The sequence below is a fragment of the Mixophyes fleayi genome, chromosome 10 (assembly GCF_038048845.1).
Source record: "Mixophyes fleayi isolate aMixFle1 chromosome 10, aMixFle1.hap1, whole genome shotgun sequence".
NCBI lineage: Eukaryota > Metazoa > Chordata > Amphibia > Anura > Limnodynastidae > Mixophyes > Mixophyes fleayi.
The window spans coordinates 42,650,308-42,670,851 of record NC_134411.1 but is presented as its reverse complement, the minus strand read 5'-3'; the positions used below and the strand labels follow the sequence as shown (position 1 = coordinate 42,670,851).

The 20,544-nt window shown below is 43.2% G+C and overlaps 1 protein-coding gene across 1 annotated transcript; it reads right to left on the bottom strand.

The window, feature by feature from the left end:
- Positions 1-3,676: 3,676 nt before the first annotated feature.
- Positions 3,677-9,292, bottom strand: LOC142103473 (uncharacterized). The gene is made up of 7 exons (XM_075187522.1): positions 9,091-9,292; positions 8,508-8,558; positions 7,380-7,457; positions 5,678-5,724; positions 5,324-5,399; positions 4,462-4,520; positions 3,677-4,389 (listed from the first exon to the last, which is right to left on the bottom strand). The coding sequence occupies exons 1-7, from the start codon at positions 9,247-9,249 to the stop codon at positions 4,197-4,199; spliced, it is 663 nt and encodes a 220-aa protein (XP_075043623.1). The 5' UTR covers positions 9,250-9,292; the 3' UTR covers positions 3,677-4,196.
- Between the last annotated feature and the right edge of the window lie 11,252 nt (positions 9,293-20,544).

Here is a 20,544-nt window from a genome sequence, read left to right as displayed (position 1 = left end):
AGTAGACTATCATTGATGTCACTGAGTACAGTACCGCTGAAGTCACTAAGTACAGTATCATTTAGAGATGGGCGGTCTCGGTTCCTCGAGATCCGAACCCACCCGAACTTTGCCTATCCGAGTACCAAGCCGAGCACGCTCGGTACTCTCCCGCCCGTTCGGTATCGAAATCGATTTGAAAAGCATAAATACCCGCCTCCACAGCAATCCATCACCATTTGACAGAGGGAGAGAACAGGGTTAGGTCACAGGCTATAATAGCGCATGGACAGAGCTATAATTGTACACATTATTGTTTCAATTCTATTCTATACAATTCTATTAGCAGGAAGAGAGGAGGATAGAGGAGGCTTTTTTTTCCAGTTTTTTGCACTACAAGTGCTTTTGGGCATCCCATATCCCCCAGTGTTTTACACTAATTTTTCTGGCTGTCATATTTGTCAATAGTATCTATCTAATACAATTTGTTGCACTACAAGTGCTTTGGGATGTCCCATATTTCCCAGTGTGAAACAATAATTTTTCTTGCTGTCAAAAGTGATATTTATCAGCAGTATCTATACAAGTTTTTGCACTACAAGTGGTTTGGGCTCATTAAAATGGATTCAAAGCAGTCCACATATGAGCAGAATCAGCAACCAGGTTCTGTCACTAGTCCTGATGGTAGTGTTCCCAGTGCGTCATCTGGTAAAGGTGATGTACAAGTACATAGTCTTTTTAAATCAGGGAAAAAAACACACACCCAAAATTTTTTTACTGTGTTGAAAAATTGCCAACATGCCATTCTATACACGCAGTGGCAAAGAAAGAATGAGGCCTTCCCCTTTCTCTATTAGTGGCAGATAAAAAAATTTAACTGAGTCTTCTTCTTGTATGGTCACTCGTGACCAAGCAAGACCAAGTAATTTGGAGTCTAAAAGTGTTGCACAACTACTGTTATGTGTCAAAGCCGAGCTGCAAGAAAACAGTAAGGCATTAGAGGATAACATATGCTCAGAATCAGAAATGACACCAATCCCTGTGGAGAGTCCATCCACCAGTGGTATGTCTAATCGTGAGCATTCTGATAATGTACCCATAAAGAAGGGCCCTTTCAGCAGTTCTGCTGATGTGTGCCTGAACAGCCCGAGTGTAGCCGGTGATACACCAAGTGAGGATGACACTTTGGAATTAGAAGAGGATGAGGGTGAGATTTGGGTAACCGACGAGGGCGCTAATGAGGATGCGGTTGATTGTGTAAGTCTTGCACCAGTGGCAGCAGTGTGGCACCAGTGGCAGCAGTTCTGACACATGAGGTTCTGGCACCAATTTGCACTTTCCAAACACAAGCAGGGATGATGCAGGTGACAGACCACAACAGTTTAACATCTGGGCTGGTTTGAAGGAATTGACAAAAAAATGTGTGATCTTGCCCATAACTCCAACCAATCCTACTATTAACATGCAAAGGATGGTGGCGGGCCTAGCAGGGATTAAACTGTATTTTTCCTAATTTGCACTAATAATGTTTGGGTGTAATATACACCCAAAGACGAGTGCTCAATTGCTAAAAGTCATTGATGAAAAGGAAGACAAGCAAGCTTGTCTGTAGAATTTGCAGGCAAATTCTACTGCGTTATATAGGTAACACCCAAAGAGAAGAGCTACATTGCTCCATTGCTAGTTGTAATTGCTGAAATAGAAATAAAATGGGCTGACAGTCTTGGTCTAAATCTGCAGTTACATTTTATTGTACCATAGCTCACTCAGAAACAGGAGAGGTGGCAGGGTTTAGTGATAATCTTCCTGAAACAATACTAATTCATCCCACCATCATAGAAGTCTGTGAAGTATGATGTAATTGCCGATAATGGCCTTCCAAATGGAATTACTAGTTGATTTTAGGGCAGAGCTGTGACGATTTTTGGCCAATTCTTTTACAGCAGAGCAAATATTAAAATGTTGTGCAGACTCATATGCATGACCACTGGGTGTCTTGGGAAAGCAATTTTTTACAACAAGCAGTTGCCAGGGAAACTAAAGGAGAAGACATCCAAACAAGATGTTGATAGCTCTTGGATCCTTGCGAAGCAGATTAAGTATTTAATCTACAATTAAAATCTAGTTAGCACATTTACTTTGTTTTATTTCACACGTTAAATTTCTGTAGATCCTTGTCAAAATGTATTATTAAGGCAATCTCTTGACTCAAGCTAACCGTGTCTGCACTTTCTTCACAGGTGACTACTTCGCTGGACTAAAGTACATTCCCCTCAAATGCTAGTCTTCTTGCAGCTGCTGCATTCTCCTACATGCTGTTGCAGAAATCAGAAATTGAACCTAAATTTTTCGGGACACAAACAGCATCTCCTGCATGTCATTTTTTAAAAGTTCTGTAACACCAAGTTGATTGTGTGTGCAAAACAGAAAATGTGATGGAATTCAACCCCGCTGTAATGCTTTAACAATATTGGGGTCGTAATCAGAAATGACATATCCTCAGGAGAGTCCAAGCAGGATTAGCCATCTTTCAAAGACATCCCTTAGTTTTTGGAACAGATTGTCAGCTGTATGCCTCTTAGTGAAGCTGCTGATACACAGAGTAGCCTACTTCTGAAAAATGTGACGTACTTGGGTACATGCTGCTGCTGTCCCTGCTGGTGAAGGCGAATGACCAACCCAGTGGGCTGCCACAGTCATATAATCTTTACGTTGCCCAGTTCTGCTTGCTCACATATCTGTGGTTAAGTGTACAGGGGGTAGAATGCCATTTTGTAGCCCAATAATTAAATTTTTAGGAACCTTCAGGTACAGGTGGGTAATAGCTTTTCTAGTAAAATGGTATAGTGATGACATTTGCTAACAGGAACAGAACACCTCAATTAAATGTCTTAAACTAACTGTATTAATAGTGGACATTGGACGCAGATCTAATACTAGCATAGTACCCAGGGCGTCTGTGATCCGCTTTGCGACTGGGTAACAGGTTTCATACTTGCTTCCTCTTGCAAAGGATTGTTTAACTGTAAATTGATGGTTCTGGGGATATTGATGATGGTGTTGGGGGTGTAGGTTGCAGGTGCTGGGATGTAGATGAGAGAAGTGAGGTAGACGATGCTGGACTGCTTGTTGTTATTTTTTTTAACCTAAGATTCTGATTTTCCCAACAGCTTTCCAAGAAAATGACGTAACATTGATGAGGATCCCAGATGGTTAAGGTTCCTACCTCTACTGAGTGTGGCTTTAAAAACGCTACAAATGGATAGACAACTGTTGTCAGGAATCAGGATTTGTGTAAAAATAATTCCACACTTAAGAGGTGGATTTTTGGTCTTATGCTCAGGCATGACAATGGCCTTTTTCTTATCACTGGTAAGAACTGCAGCAATTTTTCTTTGAAAGTGCATGAAAATCATATTGTGACCTAGGAGGTGGTCAAAATTGAATGGAAATAACTGGAAATTAGTGTTAGTGAGGTTTAATAATAATAATAATAATAATAATAATAATGTAGGTACAAAATAATACCTAAATTATGTTATTTTTTTTAACAAATTGCAAAACAAAACCAAACAAAACCAAAACCAAAACACACAAGGGCGGTTTGGCAAAACCAAAACCAAAACACGACGGTAATCCAGATCCAAAACCAAAACACGGGGGTCAGTGAGCATCTCTAGTATTTATTAAGCTCTAAAAAGAGATCAAATAATTCTCATTCTCTACTGGGTGAAAGTAGGCTGATTTTATTGTCACTGAGGGGTTTTAAAAATACCCCCTATATTTAATCTATACTTTTTCTCCTTGGGCCGTGCTCCTCTCTTTCCTCTTGGACTCGTGGTCTCTTTGGTGTTCTTTGGTATGGATTCACGTGGCGATTGTGGTGTTGGGTTGTTCTCCATCTCGGACATCTTACTAATAAATCATCCGAGGCATGATTCTTTTGTTCTAACGACTTGGGTCGATACTGTGCACATTATTCTGGGTTAATGATGATGTTCGTTATTCTGACAATACTTTACTGCGACGTGTTGAGACCGAAGGGCTCCATCCCCGACCAGCATGCACCCCCAACTGCTGTGTAGACTGAGTGGAAGTCATCGCAATCGCTGGAGAAGTGCTTCTTCGGTGATCGCGGTAACTTCCACTCGGTCTACACAGCAGTCAGGGTGCAGTTTGGTCTCAACACGTCGCAGTAGTCAGCACCAATATATCCATTATGTTGGTGGCGGGCCCCGCACCTGGATGACAAAGAAGGGCCTAAGGATATACTCCATCTCTGTGAGGCAGCGGCACTTGACTTGGTCATTAACCTCCATAAATATGTAAAACAGCAGCACGAGTATCCCGGATATCATCGCTAGTTTCCAGCAGCACTGGATCAGGTGCATAATGGTGGTATACAGCAACCTGAAAAAGAAAGACTGTTAAAGAGCTGAACAGTTGCAATCATTTTGAAATAATAATAGGAGTATAATTCACCTTAGCCCCATCACACAGTTCTTTTTTTCTTTTTTTGCTCGTGCCTGCAGCTGCCTCTTCTGAAAGAAAATTAAAGTAGTGGTGGGATTATGACAAGTACGACACAAGAGCAGCCACTGACGTTACAACAGTCATTACAAGTTTGGGATGGAAGGTTGTGTAAGATGAGTGATAAACGTGTCCTGTAGGTTTCATGGAGATGATTTGAGATGTGAGACCAGAAAAGGTTACAGACCATCAAGGACACGGTAAAAAAAAGAACTGCTATAAAGTTGTCCGGCCGTGATACGATATTGGCCAATATTGCAGCGTGTTGCCCCAAAACGAACACATTATCTGATAGTAATCCAACTGCAATCATCTAGTTCAATATCCTGCAGTTTGGATAATGTGGTTAGGTGTGTCTGGTCTGTAGAGGTATAAAAAAAGAACAGTCCGACCTCATGTGAATGACTTGAAGCGTCCCAGCTATCATACTAATACTCCTGCTACACGTCAATGCACTTCACTAGTGAGGAGCTCTGGTGTAGTACAGGGGGCTGGCGAGGTAGGGTCAGAACACGCAAACTATTAGGGAACTTTTAAAGACAAGAGGTGATTTCTGATGATTGTTACTATCTGAGGTTTGATCTGTTCCTGTCTAGATCACTGGGGCAGTAGAGAGGAGGAAGGCATTGGTAAGAGAGCTATCCAGGGCTAGTTGTGGATGATTATCAAGGTGTACGGGCAATGTAAGGTTCTTTCCCTGGTGTGAACAAACAGGTGATGATACTGATAGTGATAGTCAGCTCTTCTTCCAAATGTCAGTAATATGGTCTCACTTTATATCACATAAAGGAAGGGGCTGATGACATGAACTCACCACCTCAGCTCTGACCAATGCTTGCAGCTTGTTGTTGTCTGCTGCGGGTTCAGAAGCCGCCTTCACAGGTTTTCTCCTAATGGATCAAAAACATTATCATTTAAAGTTATGTCTTCTATTCACAAGAGTTATTAACACCTACATGGTCATAGTTCCTATCTGGAGGTTTCTCTTATACATTTTGTTTTAAGTGGGGTGAGTATTTATTTACCAGTATATAACAGATATCCTTTCTGGAGTTACAAGAACAGTATAGACAGAGCCTGTACTGATTAATATACAAATGTTCCTCTTTAGAACCATATAGAAATATATATATGTACATGGAAAAAATAAATATATATAGATACTAACTGGTAAGTCTGTCCCAGCTGAAGTTCTAACAGCTTTTTATTGATTATCTAGAGAAAGAGATACAGGGCGAAATAAATTATACACAATTATACACAAATAATCTCATGAAACAACAACAAATTGGTCATTCTATATATTTCTTTCATTTTGATTTTGTATAGAAATTTGACTTGAAGAGTTCACACGTAACAGCAACATACAAAGAAAATGAAACCAGACACCACACTCATATAATGCAGCTTCCCACAAAGATTACGACCATAGAAATATAACTGCTATCGCTCAGGTCAGACATTTAGTGTGATCTATATCTCAGATATATCATCATCATCACCATATATGAGCCTGGAACGTGGACCTATTGTGGGACAACCAATCCAAGGGAACTAGACTATGAAAAGCTTCTCGCCATAGAATACACAAATACTTTAACTTAATTAATTTAAGTCCCTATGTGCGCTGTGCCGCCCCGTCCTCCATTACGCTCTATGCGTTTCGCTGGTTTTCAGGGACTTGTCAGTGACTGCTCCTCGTTTCCCCGCTTGGCCAATCCAAACTAAATGTGTTATGATTTAGGTGGGTAATCACTGTCACCTTCCTTCACCAGCCTATCAGGAACCACTTACACTTCTGTGTAGGGCGCAGCTGCTGCAGCACCTCCTTGCTTGTTGCTCCGGCTACAACCTTCTGACCGCTTACTTTGGATCGATACTACCGGGTAGCTGAGCACAGGATGGCCGGGAGATGGAATAAATGGTAAGCTCCCGGGAACACAGGATCTTATAGATGAGAGTGTATTGTTCATGTAGCTCTTGTAAGAGCTGGTCTGTTACACTCACATTGGAAAGTAGTGATGTTATATTTATGTGGGTTACTAGCTGTATACATTTACACACACAGTGCTAGTGGGGGGTAAACCAGCCCCCAGACAATTTAACCCATCCAGGCCAATCCTCTTCTCAGTGCATAAGATCAGACTGGTTATATAACTTTTACTTGGACTCACTTTAGGACCATGTGTGTGTGTGGGGGGGGGGGGGGTGTTCTTCTGTGAGAGCCCCCTCTTCTGGGCTATGCGCTGAGAAATCTAATCTTTACATCTCTCACCCAGACTGACAGTCCTTTGTCTCTGATGTCTGGCACCATCAGACCTCTCTGACCTCCGCTGCGGCACTTCCTGGGACCCCCAGGAGGTAGTATGCCATGTGGGTTCAGCAGAACCTGTTGGGGGCCACTGCTAGGGCCTCTGGTACTGTCACCCTCCAGCCCCCAGACTCAGGGACCAGAGGATAGATGACATAACCCCGCCAGGTCTTATTGAGCACCTGAGGACACTGCTGGAGCTGTTGTGGGGGCTTCTGACGCTGCCTTGGGGCCCCCTGATCCCTTCTAGACCACCAGGTGAGTGGAATACATTACCTTTATACATATATACATCCCACATTTACATACTTGTACACTGGGCACACATGTAATAAATACAATAAAACATTTCTGGCAGCGGGAAGCGAGGAACGTGGCGACCCAGACACAGTGTTTATATAAGTTGTTACTTCCTATGTGTGTTTGTATTCTTTCTGCGCCTATGAAGTGAGTATCATATAAAATATACCCGGGCAGCTCTGAAGTGACGGCACCAGGGGTAATGTAAGCAAAGCCGCCACCTGAACACCACCGCTTTATAGTAACTGTTATACTGTACCTCCATCTCCGAGACCTGCTCACACAGCCTGGAAGCTTCTTCCTCCAGCCAGTTATTTTGCTGGTAGTATGGTATAATCTGTAATAGACAGAATTAAATACAGATCTGTGTATATGAATATATAGCCCTCACCATATTGTACATTTGTGTAAAACATTGTGTAGAGTGTCTGCTCCTCACATAAAGGGGCTTATTTGCAGGGTACGGCTATGTTACAGCGTCCAAGTTCTCTAGAGATCTTTAACTTGTAGATCTTATCTTCCCATAAATCAGACTATACATGAACAGGATAAGTGGGGATTGTTCCCTATCACTGTATTACTTTATTAGGAACATAGAAGACAGTATTGGGGGGGGGGGGGATTTTATGGACAGAGTAAACTCCAGGTCATCTTGATGTCCACTATTCCATTAAACAAATGACAGAATGTGAGCAGGTTACTACAGCTATATGCCCATAGCCTTCTTGTTAGCCTGATACAAATTTGGGATATATCTGTGTGTTGTGTGGAGGACTATACAATCTGCTTTTAAATTCATGATTTCAATAAATGTTGTTGTCAATAATTAATATTGGAAGGGAAGTCCCTATTCTGAAGAGCTTGCAATCTATAATCAGGAGGGAAACTGTGCCAGTGCTGTAAAAGGAAGAATTTCAGGTGTTCTCTGAAGACAGATTGGGGAAGAGACAACACCTGACTAAGCCGTCCAATCAGCTGCAGAGATTCAAGATACCGCTGCCGGCAGCAGGAGAACTGGCCTGAGGATAGCTCCCAAATCATGGAGACCCTGGAAATGGGACCCCACAATTCTCCTAGATGGGGTATGGGATTTACTATACACGTATTTCTGTCTATGTTACTAGAACTGGGGTGATGGCTCTGTACAGTAATACATCTGGGGTGAGGGTGCTTGCTGGTTATATTTTTACATTATTATACCTGGGTGAGGGGCTTGCTGTGTGTTATCATGGACATTATAAATAGTATAAGAGAACCATGTATGTTTCAGTGGATGAATAGGGAGCAGTGTGTGGACAAAGCTTCATCTTTGGTCTTACGGGACCCTTCTGAGGAGAGAGCGCACTATATCACATTATAATATTACGTGATATGGAGGTGGACTGACCTGGCTGGAGAGCCATTCCTCCTTCTCTTCCAGGCTGAGGAGCTTTCTTTCCTGCACGGGGGACAAGGCAGTTATATGGTCTGATTTTTGACAGCGAGAGTGACAGAGGGTGAGAGAGAGAGTGAAAGAGAGTGAGAGAGTGACAGAGGGTGAGAGAGAGAGTGGAAGAGGGTGAGAGAGTGACAGAGGGTCAGAGAGAGTGACAGAGGGTGAGAGAGTCACAGAGGGAGAGTGACAGAGAGGTAATAAATGTAAAAGTAAAAAAAATAAAGTAAAAAGTATAAAATCCCGTCTATAATGCGGGAAACTGAATCTGTACGCCGAGTCAATTTCCTATGATTGCCATGGTGAAGGATTAACCTTTCAGTGTCCCACTACCAGGTGGAAGCTGGAGCAGGAACTGATGTGAATGAATACACATTCTTTTAGAGGAGGGGAGTGGGAAGCAGCCTAATTCTTTAGAAGCCCTTAGCACGCCTCCACTGGTGATGCCCTCCCTGGTGCCACGCCCCTCAACCTGGCGTGATCACCTCTGTATGTATATGTTTCGATGTATACAAATAGTTATAGACTGTTTTCTTACCAGCTGCTTCCTCTTGTTATACGCCTCCCATGCCGCTGCCCGGCTCCTCTCTAGGTCAGCCTGGATGTTATTGGCTTCCTCCTCTAGAGAGTAGAGCTCATTGCTCTTCTCCTGCAAACTGGACAGACAGGTAGAGAATGTATTACTATTTACCTGCATATTTAATGTACACCTAATTGCCAGGAATAGTCAGATTTGTGAGCTACAGGAAAAGAGATCTGTGGCTATAACTATTAGAATGTGACTACAGGGGGAAGGTCTTTGATAACACCACTAGAAGGTTGACAAATTCCTCCCCCTACCAATATCGGGGATTTGGTGGTTCAGCCGTTACGGGCATTGCAGACCGCACCAGATTGAGTGATTGCAGGTAACTTTCATTTTCTTATCATTTTAGCTCTTTGTGGCGTTATCCTTTAATGTCTGCTGATAATACACATTGCTCCCCCTTGTGATAAGTAGAAATAGGGTTCAGCAGCAGCACGTAATATAAATCATCTCTGTACGGAGCTGATGATGGAAGGGATGAGATTACCACATCACTAATCTGATACAATCTGTTCTGCTGTGAACATAACTAAGGACTGATTGGCTACAGATTTTTTTATTCCCACCCACTTCTAAATTACAGACACACAGAGGAGTGGGAGATGAAGACTGTACATAAACAGGTTCTCTGACACTAGTCACATGCACTTTCATAATTAGAACTCACCTCATAAATTCGTAGTAACTTCGAGTAGAGAGAGACTGACGTAACACCCTGCTCTGTGTCCTCCTTGCTCTCTCTGAGCTGCCTCTCTGAGCTGCCTCTGGGCAGTGTGGTCAATCACTATGATGTCACAATGCATGAAGATGTCAGCAGACCTGACATCATAGGGATCCTGCTGTGACAGATTATAATGGGGGTGTTTAGGAGGGGGTGTCCAGAGCTGCCCATACAAGACTAGTTGTGTAAGAATGACCTTGGATTGTGGAACTCAACCAACATTCCAATGAACATGGGGATATGTTTTTAATGTTTGTTGGAGAATATATGGAATATATATCATGGGAGAGGGGCCTCTGATGAAAATGAATGTCCAGGAAGGACCCACAATGCATATTAAGGAATTTGTCGTGAGACACATGAAGTGGGGTGACATTATCTTCAGTTCCACCCAGAGCCCACAGGGTCTAATCCTCCACATGAGATAACTCTATATGGGTCCATTTCCAAAGGGGAAGGAAAACTATTATTATCACAAGAAAAGCAGGGGACAATTACACAGCCCAACAACAACAAAAATATTCTTTAGTTGCTAAGGATATTTGAACGAATTTAGGGTATTTTTTGGCTGCTGCATTAAGAATTGAAAGTAGTTTTTTTGGAATTGGCTCTAGTTCGAGATAATGGATACTCTCAATTAATAGGGAACTTATCCATAACCTGTCACGAGCCGCTGCGGCTCCGGGCACCGCAGCGACTCTCCGCCCTCATGTCCCGGCCGTCGTCATGACGACCGGGACGTCACTTCCGGGTCGTCCCGGCCGTTGCCAAGGCAACGGTCAGGACGCATTCAGACTCCTGCGCTGCGCCCCGGCATGCAGGACAGCCGGGCGCATGCGCAAATAAGAAGAAAGCCAGCTGGCTAATTATGCTCCCCGGGGCTGCCTTCCTCTCATTGGCCAGGGTTAGTATTTAAGGCAGGGAAGGGCAATCCTTCCCTGCCGGTTATAGTTCCAGCTTGCTGTGCTTAGCCTGCTCCTGTTATTTGCTCTGGTGACTTTGGATTTATTTACTACTGCCGACCTTTGCCTGTTTCCTGACTCCGTTTGATTGCCTGTGACCTTTTGACCCTCTGCCTGGACATTGACTACGATTATTGCTTGTGACCCCTGATCTTCTGCCTGGCTATTTACTACGATTGTTTGCCTGTGACCCCTGATCTTCTGCCTGGATACCGACTCTGCTGGCTTGCCCATCTCCTATTGGACTTCTGCTGGACCCTCACTTCACTCGCCTGGGTTCTCCACAGTCAGCACGCAATTCACGACACTTTGTTGTCTGCAGCCAAGTCTGTCCCCACCACTAGGGGCTCCAGCAAACACCAGACTTCAGAGTAGACTCCGGGTATTGTGGTGCAGATTGTTGGGGTTCCTAACATAACCTCTGCATGTGGGAATCTACCAGAACATTCTAGAAAGTGAGACACACAAATATTCTGGGTGTTCACTCCGCAATCATTCTAGAATATTTCCCCTCCGTATATAAGTCTGTCAAAGCATGCATCTGAACTTTTAGCATCCAGAGTAAAAGAAAAGAACTGCCCAGAAACTAAAATAACAGCTTATCGGACAAGAGAGGTCGGGCTTCTTCCTTACTTCAGACAAGATGATGAAGAACTTGTGTGCTGCAATAAGTTCCCTGGGAATGGAATATCAGGCAGGTGATTGGCAGCTTTTATAGACAGCCACCGTAGGAGCTTGAAATGTGTTTTGTTGCCTCATGGTAGAGTCGGACTAGCCCGCCGGGGAGCCGGGGTATCCCCTGGTAGGCCCCTACTCTGATGGCTCCCCTCTTTGTTGATAGGGGGAGCGAATACCTTTGAAAAAAATAAAAAATAAAAGATCGCGGCGCTGGAGCCCCTTCTCCCTCCTCTCTGCAATTTCATCTTGGATGTCTTCTTGCCAACTGAAACTCAATCTTTCAAAAACTGAATTAATAATATTTCCACCCAAAAACAGAAGCTTCCTGCCTGACATTTCAATTTCTGTTGATAACATGACCATAAATCCCACTCCGCAAACTCGTTGCCTAGGTGTAATCCTTGACTCACAACTATTGTTTATTCCCCACATCAACTCTATATCTAAATCATGTTACATACACCTAAAAAACATTTCCAGAATACGCACATATCTGACACAAGACACCGCAAAAACATTAATTCATGCACTCATCATCTCCCGCATCGACTATTGCAATTCCCTCCTTACTGGTCTTCCCAAAGTCAGACTTGAACCCCTACAATCTATTTTGCATGCAGCGGCTAGATTGATTTTCCTTACAAACCGTTTTTCCTCTGCTGAGCCGCTCTGTCAGTCTCTACATTGGCTGCCTGTATTTCAACGAATCCAATATAAGATTCTTCTACTAACATACAAGGCCATCAACAAAATTGCACCGACATACATTTCCTCACTGGTCTCGAAATATCTCCCCACTCGACACCTCCGTTCTGCACAAGATCTACGTCTCTCCTCCACTCTCATCACATCCTCCCATTCTCAGTTACAGGATTTTTTCCGGGCTGCACCCACGTTGTGGAATTCCCTCCCTCGCACAGTAAGTCTTCAAACCTTCAAGCATTCACTGAAAACCCACCTCTTCAGACAAGGTTATGATATTCCTCAGCCACCATCTTAATTTCCCTAGATTACCCTATTACCATCCTCTACACAGCTAATGCAAGACAACAACCCTCTGACCAACACTGCAACACACACACCCCACTCAATACTTTTACCTTTGCATTCTAGCTGGTCCATTGTGCAATATGATGTAGCACATGCCCTTGTGTTTATAACTCCCATTGTCCTATAGATTGTAAGCTTGCGAGCAGGGTTCTCTTACCTCTCTGTCTGTATGTATTACCCAGTATTGTTTTATCAATGTTTGTTCCCAATTGTAAAGCGCTACGTAATTTGCTGGCGCTATACAAATAAATGATGATGATGATGATGATGCTTCGTTCGCACTGGAGGTCAGGCATTACGTCATCATGCCCAGCGTTCAGTGAGGAGCGGCGCAGAGAGGAGTCGGCAGGAAGACAGAAGACAAGAAGAGAAGAAAAGGTAAGTGAAGGAACGGAAGCAACGGGGGCAAAAGCAGCATGGCAGAGGAAGAAGGGGGCAAAGCCAGCATGGCAGACTGGGAAGGGGCAAAGGCAGCATGGCAGAGTGTGAAGTGGGGCAAAGGCAGCATGGCAGAGTGTGAAGGGGGGCAAAAGCAGCATGGCAGAGTGTGATAAAGGGGGCCAGGAGAATGGGGGAGAAAAAGCAGCATGGAGGATGCAGTGTGATAATAAGTGGGCACAGCATGGTGATGAAGGAGCACAGTAATGTGTGTGTGGTAGTGGTGACTAACTAATGGGTTCTATTTTGTTTGTGTGGTGATGGTGGGACAATTTAATTTTATAGTGGGTACTATTAATTTAAGAAGGGTGGTTTGGGGTCTATTAATTTAATGTGGGGATGAGATTGAGGAGCATAAGGTCTATTTATTAAATGTGAATATGAATTATTTAATGGCAGTGACGGTTGCGGGAAACAGGTATATTTATTATACGTAAATGCTATTAATTTATTGCTGGGGCTGTTTGGAGGGAGGGAAATAGGTTTATTTATTAAATGGGAATACTATTACTTTAATGTTGGGGTTGGAGGAAGGCCTATGTATTAATCATGGGTCCTATTGATTTAATGCCGGGGCTGGTTGGAATTTTCTAAATGTACCCATTTTTTTTCCAAATAGGGCCCTCAACATTCCAGGATCCAGACAAGCCATAACTAAAGAAACCTGCAGCCACAGGTGGTGAAAGTGACAAGAACAGGTAGGAGAGAGCAGGACAGTCTGAAATGTTCTCATTCTAGTCGGACAATCCCGATTTTTGGTGACTGCTCTGCCCAATCTAAGTGTCACTCACCGGACCGTGAGTGCCTCTTCCCGGACATTTAGGAACCGTGGCCGTCCTCTATCCTGAGGGTCTGCGCATGCGCAGCCCTTTCCTATACTTCTGTGTATGTCCCTTTAACTTAATTGGCAGATCAGGCAACCTCCCTATATGAAGCACCTGTGGTCAACACCACGTTGCCTGATCTTGGAGTCTCATTCCCTATGAGTCTCTGAAGGTGTTCCTGTATTCCTCGTGTTTTCAGCGCTGCTGATTCCTGTGGTTTCCAAACCACTTCTACTTCTGTGGTTTCCAAACCACTTCTACTCTGTGGTTCCCATACCACTTCTACCATCAACTATATCATCGTGACTGTTAGCTGATTCCTATCCGCTGCCTCCGTGCACTACAGTCTTCCAAACCACTTCAACGCTACTACTTATTATTGTGACTGTTTGCTGATTCCTATCCGCTGCCTCCGTGCACTTCAGTCCTCTAATCCACATCATCGCTATTATATTTCACTGTGACTGTTTGCTGGTTCCTACCCGCTGCCTCTGTGCACTCCAACCGTTACTTTACATCCACTCACCTGTTCCTCATCAAGTCAGTGAGCTGATTCCTATCCGCTGCCTCCGTGCACTACAAGCCTGCAACTCGCCTGTGTTCATTATCGTGACTGTTAGCTGTTGTCTATCCGCTGCTTCCGTGCACTACAGCCTCCAGCCTACAACTCGCCTGTGTTCATCATCGGGATTGTTAGCTGATGTCTACCCGCTGCTTCCGTGCACTACAGCCTCCAGCCTACAACTCGCCTGTGTTCATCATCGTGACAAGTTAGCTGATTCCTATCCGCTGCTCCTGTGCACTGCAGTCTCTTCTCAGCTCTCCTGTGTTTCCTCGAGTCTGCTGCTCTCATTGCCATTTGCTACTCTCCGTGATCAACAGCTCCTGGTCTACTCTGCTATCCCGTGTTCCATCGCTACTGACAACTATTGGTTGCTACTGGTTACCTCCGTGTACCGCAGAGCCCTGCTGCTGCTGACCGCGCTATCATCCATCTACTGCTGATCCGCTCTCCACGCCTTCACGTGTCCCGCAGGTCTACCCTCCTGTCTGCATTGGATTTATATTTCATCTACTACTCCTCTGCTGGATCATCTCCACTCTCCTGGGTCCTGCGTGAGTCCAGTTCCACGTGTTATTGGTTCCTGTGGATTCGTGTCCCTGTTGGTCTACTTATCTGTGCGCTGCACCTACTGACCGCTGCCTCAGGTATCCTGGGCCTTCTCATCCAGTCGGCCTCCGGCCGCTCAGGTATCCCTGCACTCCTATCTGACTACCTGCTTCTGAACCACGGTATGCATACTTCTCATTGACTGTGCTGGTGTATTGCATATCTTGCTGGACTGTGTTGGTTCTCCTCTGGAGTCTGCTATCCACTGAGTTTATTGCCATCATTGACTGTGTTAACTTGTGCTGGACTACTTCAAGAGACTTCCTATATTTGCAGACCTGTTCAGTCATTTATATATATATTGTGCATGTTACTGTGGATCGTATATAAGGTGCCTGTGTATATCCTGTGTTGCAGTCTCTTCCCGTGCACCTCCTCACATATATATTCAGTGGTACAACTTGCTAGTAGCAGACCACTGATCCCTGTTTCCAGTATCACCTGTTCCAGTATCCTCTCACATAGCAGTGGTACAACTTGCATCGCAGACCACTGACTCCCCGGATATCTCCACTTGGATTCCATTCCTTCACTCAGACAGCGGTACAACTTGCTATCCGCAGACCGCTGACTCTCATCACCTCCTCGTTTCTGTTGGACATTCCTCCTCACTATAGCAGTGGTACAACTTGCTATCGCAGACCACTGACTACCTTCACGTGTCCTTGTCCTACAGTTCCTCGTGTACTATTACCTCCATATTACCAGTGCTGCTAGTCATAGACTTTCCTGAGCATCTCATCATCTGCTGTTTCCTGTTCCGTGATCACCCAGCTACCAGAGTACCCTATTACCATCTACATTGCTCTGGTAAGCCTACCACCTGGTGATCCCTGGGTAAAGACTCCTAGTGCCCGTGACAGTAAGATCAGGCCATGACAGACCCAGATACGGAACCTACAGCCAAAGAGACTGCAGTGCACAGGAGCAGCGGATAGGAATCAGCTAACTTGTCACGATGATGAACACAGGCGAGTTGTAGGCTGGAGGCTGTAGTGCACGGAAGCAGCGGGTAGACATCAGCTAACAATCCCGATGATGAACACAGGCGAGTTGTAGGCTGGAGGCTGTAGTGCACGGAAGCAGCGGATAGACAACAGCTAACAGTCACGATAATGAACACAGGCGAGTTGCAGGCTGAAGGCTTGTAGTGCACGGAGGCAGCGGATAGGAATCAGCTCACTGACTTGATGAGGAACAGGTGAGTGGATGTAAAGTAACGGTTGGAGTGCACAGAGGCAGCGGGTAGGAACCAGCAAACAGTCACAGTGAAATATAATAGCGATGATGTGGATTAGAGGACTGAAGTGCACGGAGGCAGCGGATAGGAATCAGCAAACAGTCACAATAATAAGTAGTAGCGTTGAAGTGGTTTGGAAGACTGTAGTGCACGGAGGCAGCGGATAGGAATCAGCTAACAGTCACGATGATATAGTTGATGGTAGAAGTGGTATGGGAACCACAGAGTAGAAGTGGTTTGGAAACCACAGAAGTAGAAGTGGTTTGGAAACCACAGGAATCAGCAGCGCTGAAAACACGAGGAATACAGGAACACCTTCAGAGACTCATAGGGAATGAGACTCCAAGATCAGGCAACGTGGTGTTGACCACAGGTGCTTCATATAGGGAGGTTGCCTGATCTGCCAATTAAGTTAAAGGGACATACACAGAAGTATAGGAAAGGGCTGCGCATGCGCAGACCCTCAGGATAGAGGACGGCCACGGTTCCTAAATGTCCGGGAAGAGGCACTCACGGTCCGGTGAGTGACACTAAGGGGCAGGTCAAGACTGTGTACTCTTTATATACACACTGCATTCTTTATACACTACACTATGGTGCTAGCTGTCCTTCGTGGGCTGACCACTCCCCCTCTAGTGTCTGGTCTCTCCTCTATGATGGCTGGCCACACCCCCTCTGGTGGGCCCCTAGCATTGCAGTCCCTCGGTGGGGCCTTCATGCCCCAGTCTGACACTGCCCCATGGTAACCAATATGCATCTCTTCCAATTGCTCACTCAACAAAACTTAAAAGAAGAATATGAAAATATCAAATTGCTCTTGCAGAAGCTCTGCTATCATGAGCACCAGGTGTCTCTTTGGGTTGTTCTAAAAATGGTAAACGTTTTGCTTGGGCAGCAAAGTGGATATACGAAGTTGCCTTGTTTCATCGGCCTATGGGATAGTAGGGTGAAGCAAGATCAGTGGAAAAAAGTGACCTGTCCTTCAAGAGAAAACATGACTGTAGAACATCAGTAACGAGCCATTGGTTGGTGGGGAAAAAAATCATTCTCCCACCACTTTATATCAAGCTGGGAATAATGAAACAATTACTTAAGGCCTTGGACAAAGATGATGATTAGTAACATAGTTGATGAGGTTGAAAAAAGACACCAGTCCATCAAGTTCAACCTATTTTGGATCTCCTGAGATCCTGCACTTATATTTGAAATTGATCCAGAGTAAGCAACCGCCAATCTGTTTAAATTGTGAAAATCCCCCCAGACCCAATATTACAGTCCTATTTTTACCCTATATCCACTACTATCTTTCATTTTAATGAACGGTCGTATCCCTGGATACACTTTTCCGCTAAAAATTTGTCTAACCCTTTCTTAAACATATCTATTGAATCTGCCATCACAATCTTCCCTGGCAATTAATTCCATATTTTGACTGCCCTTACTGTAAAGACCCCTTCCTTTGCTGGTTGTGAAATATCCTCTCCTCTAACCTTAGGGGGTGACCGCGTGTCCTGTGTATAGTCCTTGGGGTAAAAAGTTCCCATGAAAGTTCTCTGTATTTACCCTTAATGTATTTGTACATAGTAAGCATATCTCCTCTTAGACGCCTCTTTTCTAAAGTAAACATGCCTAAACTGGCTAACCTTTCCTCATAACTTAATGACTCCATACCTTTCATCAATTTTGTCGCCCTTCTCTGAACCTTTTCTAGTTCCAAATGATCTTTTTTATAGAGTGGTGCCCAGAACTGTACTCTATATTCAAGATGAGGTCTTACCATCGATTTATACAGTGGCAAAATTACACTGTCTTCCCTTGCATCTATGCCCCTTTTTATGCATGCCAATACTTTGTTTGCCCTTGCAGCTGCTGCTTGACATTGAGCACTATTGCTAAGTCTACTGTCTACGAGCACTCCCAAATCCTTTTTCATTATAGATTCTCCTAAATTAATTCCATTTAATTTATAGATTGTGTTCTTGTTTTTTGATCCCTAAATGCATAACCTTACATTTATCTATGTTAAACCTCATATTCCATTTGGCAGCCCAATCCTCCAGTTTATTTAAGTCCCTCTGTAGAGAAGCTACATCTTGCTCTGATTTTATTACCTTACAGACTTTAGTGTCATCTGCAAAAATAGAAACTTTACTCTCTAAACCATCACCAAGGTCATTAATAAATATATTAAAAAGGAGTTGCCCCAGCACGGAACCTTGAGGTTCTCCACTTAAGGCTTTTGACCAATTAGAAAATGTTCCATTTATCACAACTCTCTGTTCCCTATTCTTTAACCAGTTTTCGATCCAAGTACAAATGTTGATTCCTAGACCCAGTTCCCTTACTTTGCAAACCAACCTCTTGTGTGGCACTGTATCAAAGGCCTCTGCAAAATCTAAGTAGACCACATCTAATGTCCTGCCCTGGTCTAAGTTCCCACTAACTTCGTCGTAGAAACTAATTAGTTTAGTTTGAATAGTAACATAGTTGATGAGGTTGAAAAAAGATTGCGTCAAATACATTTGTAGATCGTTCCCTGGACTAACTGTGGAAAAACTAAAAGAATCTTTGATGGCCCTCAAATTTGTTAACTTATCAAGGATTCTATCACAAAATGTATAAATGGTGTTGAAGCTTCTGCCTGGTGCAGTTATGTCTCAGTTGTCAAGAACTTCTTGGGTAACCACAAAGCAGACAATTATGAAGAACCGCTGCAAAACATGATCACAAACTTTAAAAATGTGGGTACAAATATGAACATATAGGTAGACTTGTTCCACAGCCACTTACACAGATTTCAGGATAATCTTGGTGATTTTAGTGAGGAACAAGGGGAGAAGTTTCATCAGGATATAAAGGTGATGGAGGAAAGGTATTAAGGCAGATGGGACAGATGTATGATGGCAGAATATTGCTGGAGCCTTCAACCTCATTGTACCAGTAACTCACATAAATGAAAATCGTACAAACAGCATTTTACTTCTATTAATAGTAATTATCCGAATCAGCTTACTGGGCCTGAGTCATTAAGGAGAGCAAAGCATAAAAAAGAAGTAACTTTACACCATGTTGCATTGTTCGGGGAGGTAAATTTAAAATGTGGGGACAGATTTATAGTTGGGGTAGAGCATGTCCTAGATCAACTTTAAATTTCAGTGTAAAAATAAAACTATAAGGTATTTGTGTGATACATTATCATCCAGTATTTAATTTATGTGCAAAATAACAGACTAACTTGCACCCCTTGCATTGTAACATGGTTTGTCCCAGAGAAGATTTACTCTTTTTTTTGCCTTACTTTTCTTTTATGACTAAGACCCACTATGTTTATCTGTTATTATACTGAATAAAATGTCATTATGTATTTCATGTGTTTACTTTTGCATGACTTGAGACAATTTCAATGGAAATTATAAGTAGTCTCTGCCTGACATTCATTTTTTGGCTTTTTCTATGTTTTTCAATGGGGTACCAATTATCTCAAAAATTAAAGCCAATCTAGCAACACCGAAACCGATGTCATATTCGCAATCAGCACCACAAAATCACTATTATAATTGCAACAGAATGAGTGTTGACCAGTGTTATCAATGCTTGTGAGTGATGTCTGATAATAAAGATCTATTACAGACTGCAGACTATACCGGGTGTAATACATTTCCATTTGTCCCCCTTGTACATAAGAACACTCCTACAGCGCCATTTATTCAGAGTTCTGGAACTGTAAAGCAGTATGATATCTACTGTGTTATGGGTTCGATAAGTTGTCCTGGTACTTAAATTAATGTGACATTGTCACAGGAGTTAAGGCTTGATAAATAAGCCCCTAAACCTGCAAAGGTAAAAATAATATAAAGGTGGATAATACATTTCTATTCGATAGGACAAAATAAATACAGACATAAAATACACACAATTGTTTTAATACTCTATGGGGTATATTTACTAAACTGCGGGTTTGAAAAAGTGGAGATGTTGCCTATAACAGCCAATCAGATTCTAGTTATCAATTATTTAATACATTCTACAAAATGACAGCTAGAATCTGATTGGTTGCTATTGGCAACATCTCCACTTTTTCAAACCCGTAGTTTAGTAAATCTAGCTCTATATCTTGAACATTACTTTACTATCTTTACTATTATTTATTTAGTTGAATTTCAACAACTGTCTCACAGTAACAAGGAAATCTATACAATATATGTTTTAATTACATTTTGATATATCTCAAGCAGTGCATCACACAAATACACTTCTGTTGTTCTTCTGTATTGGGCACGTCCGTCAGCTGTAGGCCTAATACAGAGGACGGAGCTAATACC

Coding starts and splice junctions, on each gene's coding strand:
- LOC142103473 (XM_075187522.1), bottom strand. CDS start 9,249: ATGCAGGTAAATAGTAATACATTCTCTACCTGTCTGTCCAGTTTGCAG. Junction 5,400..5,677: donor CAGCTGGGACAGACTTACCA/GTTAGTATCTAT, acceptor TTGATCCATTAG/GAGAAAACCTGTGAAGGCGG. Junction 4,521..5,323: donor CATTGGTCAGAGCTGAGGTG/GTGAGTTCATGT, acceptor ATTTTCTTTCAG/AAGAGGCAGCTGCAGGCACG.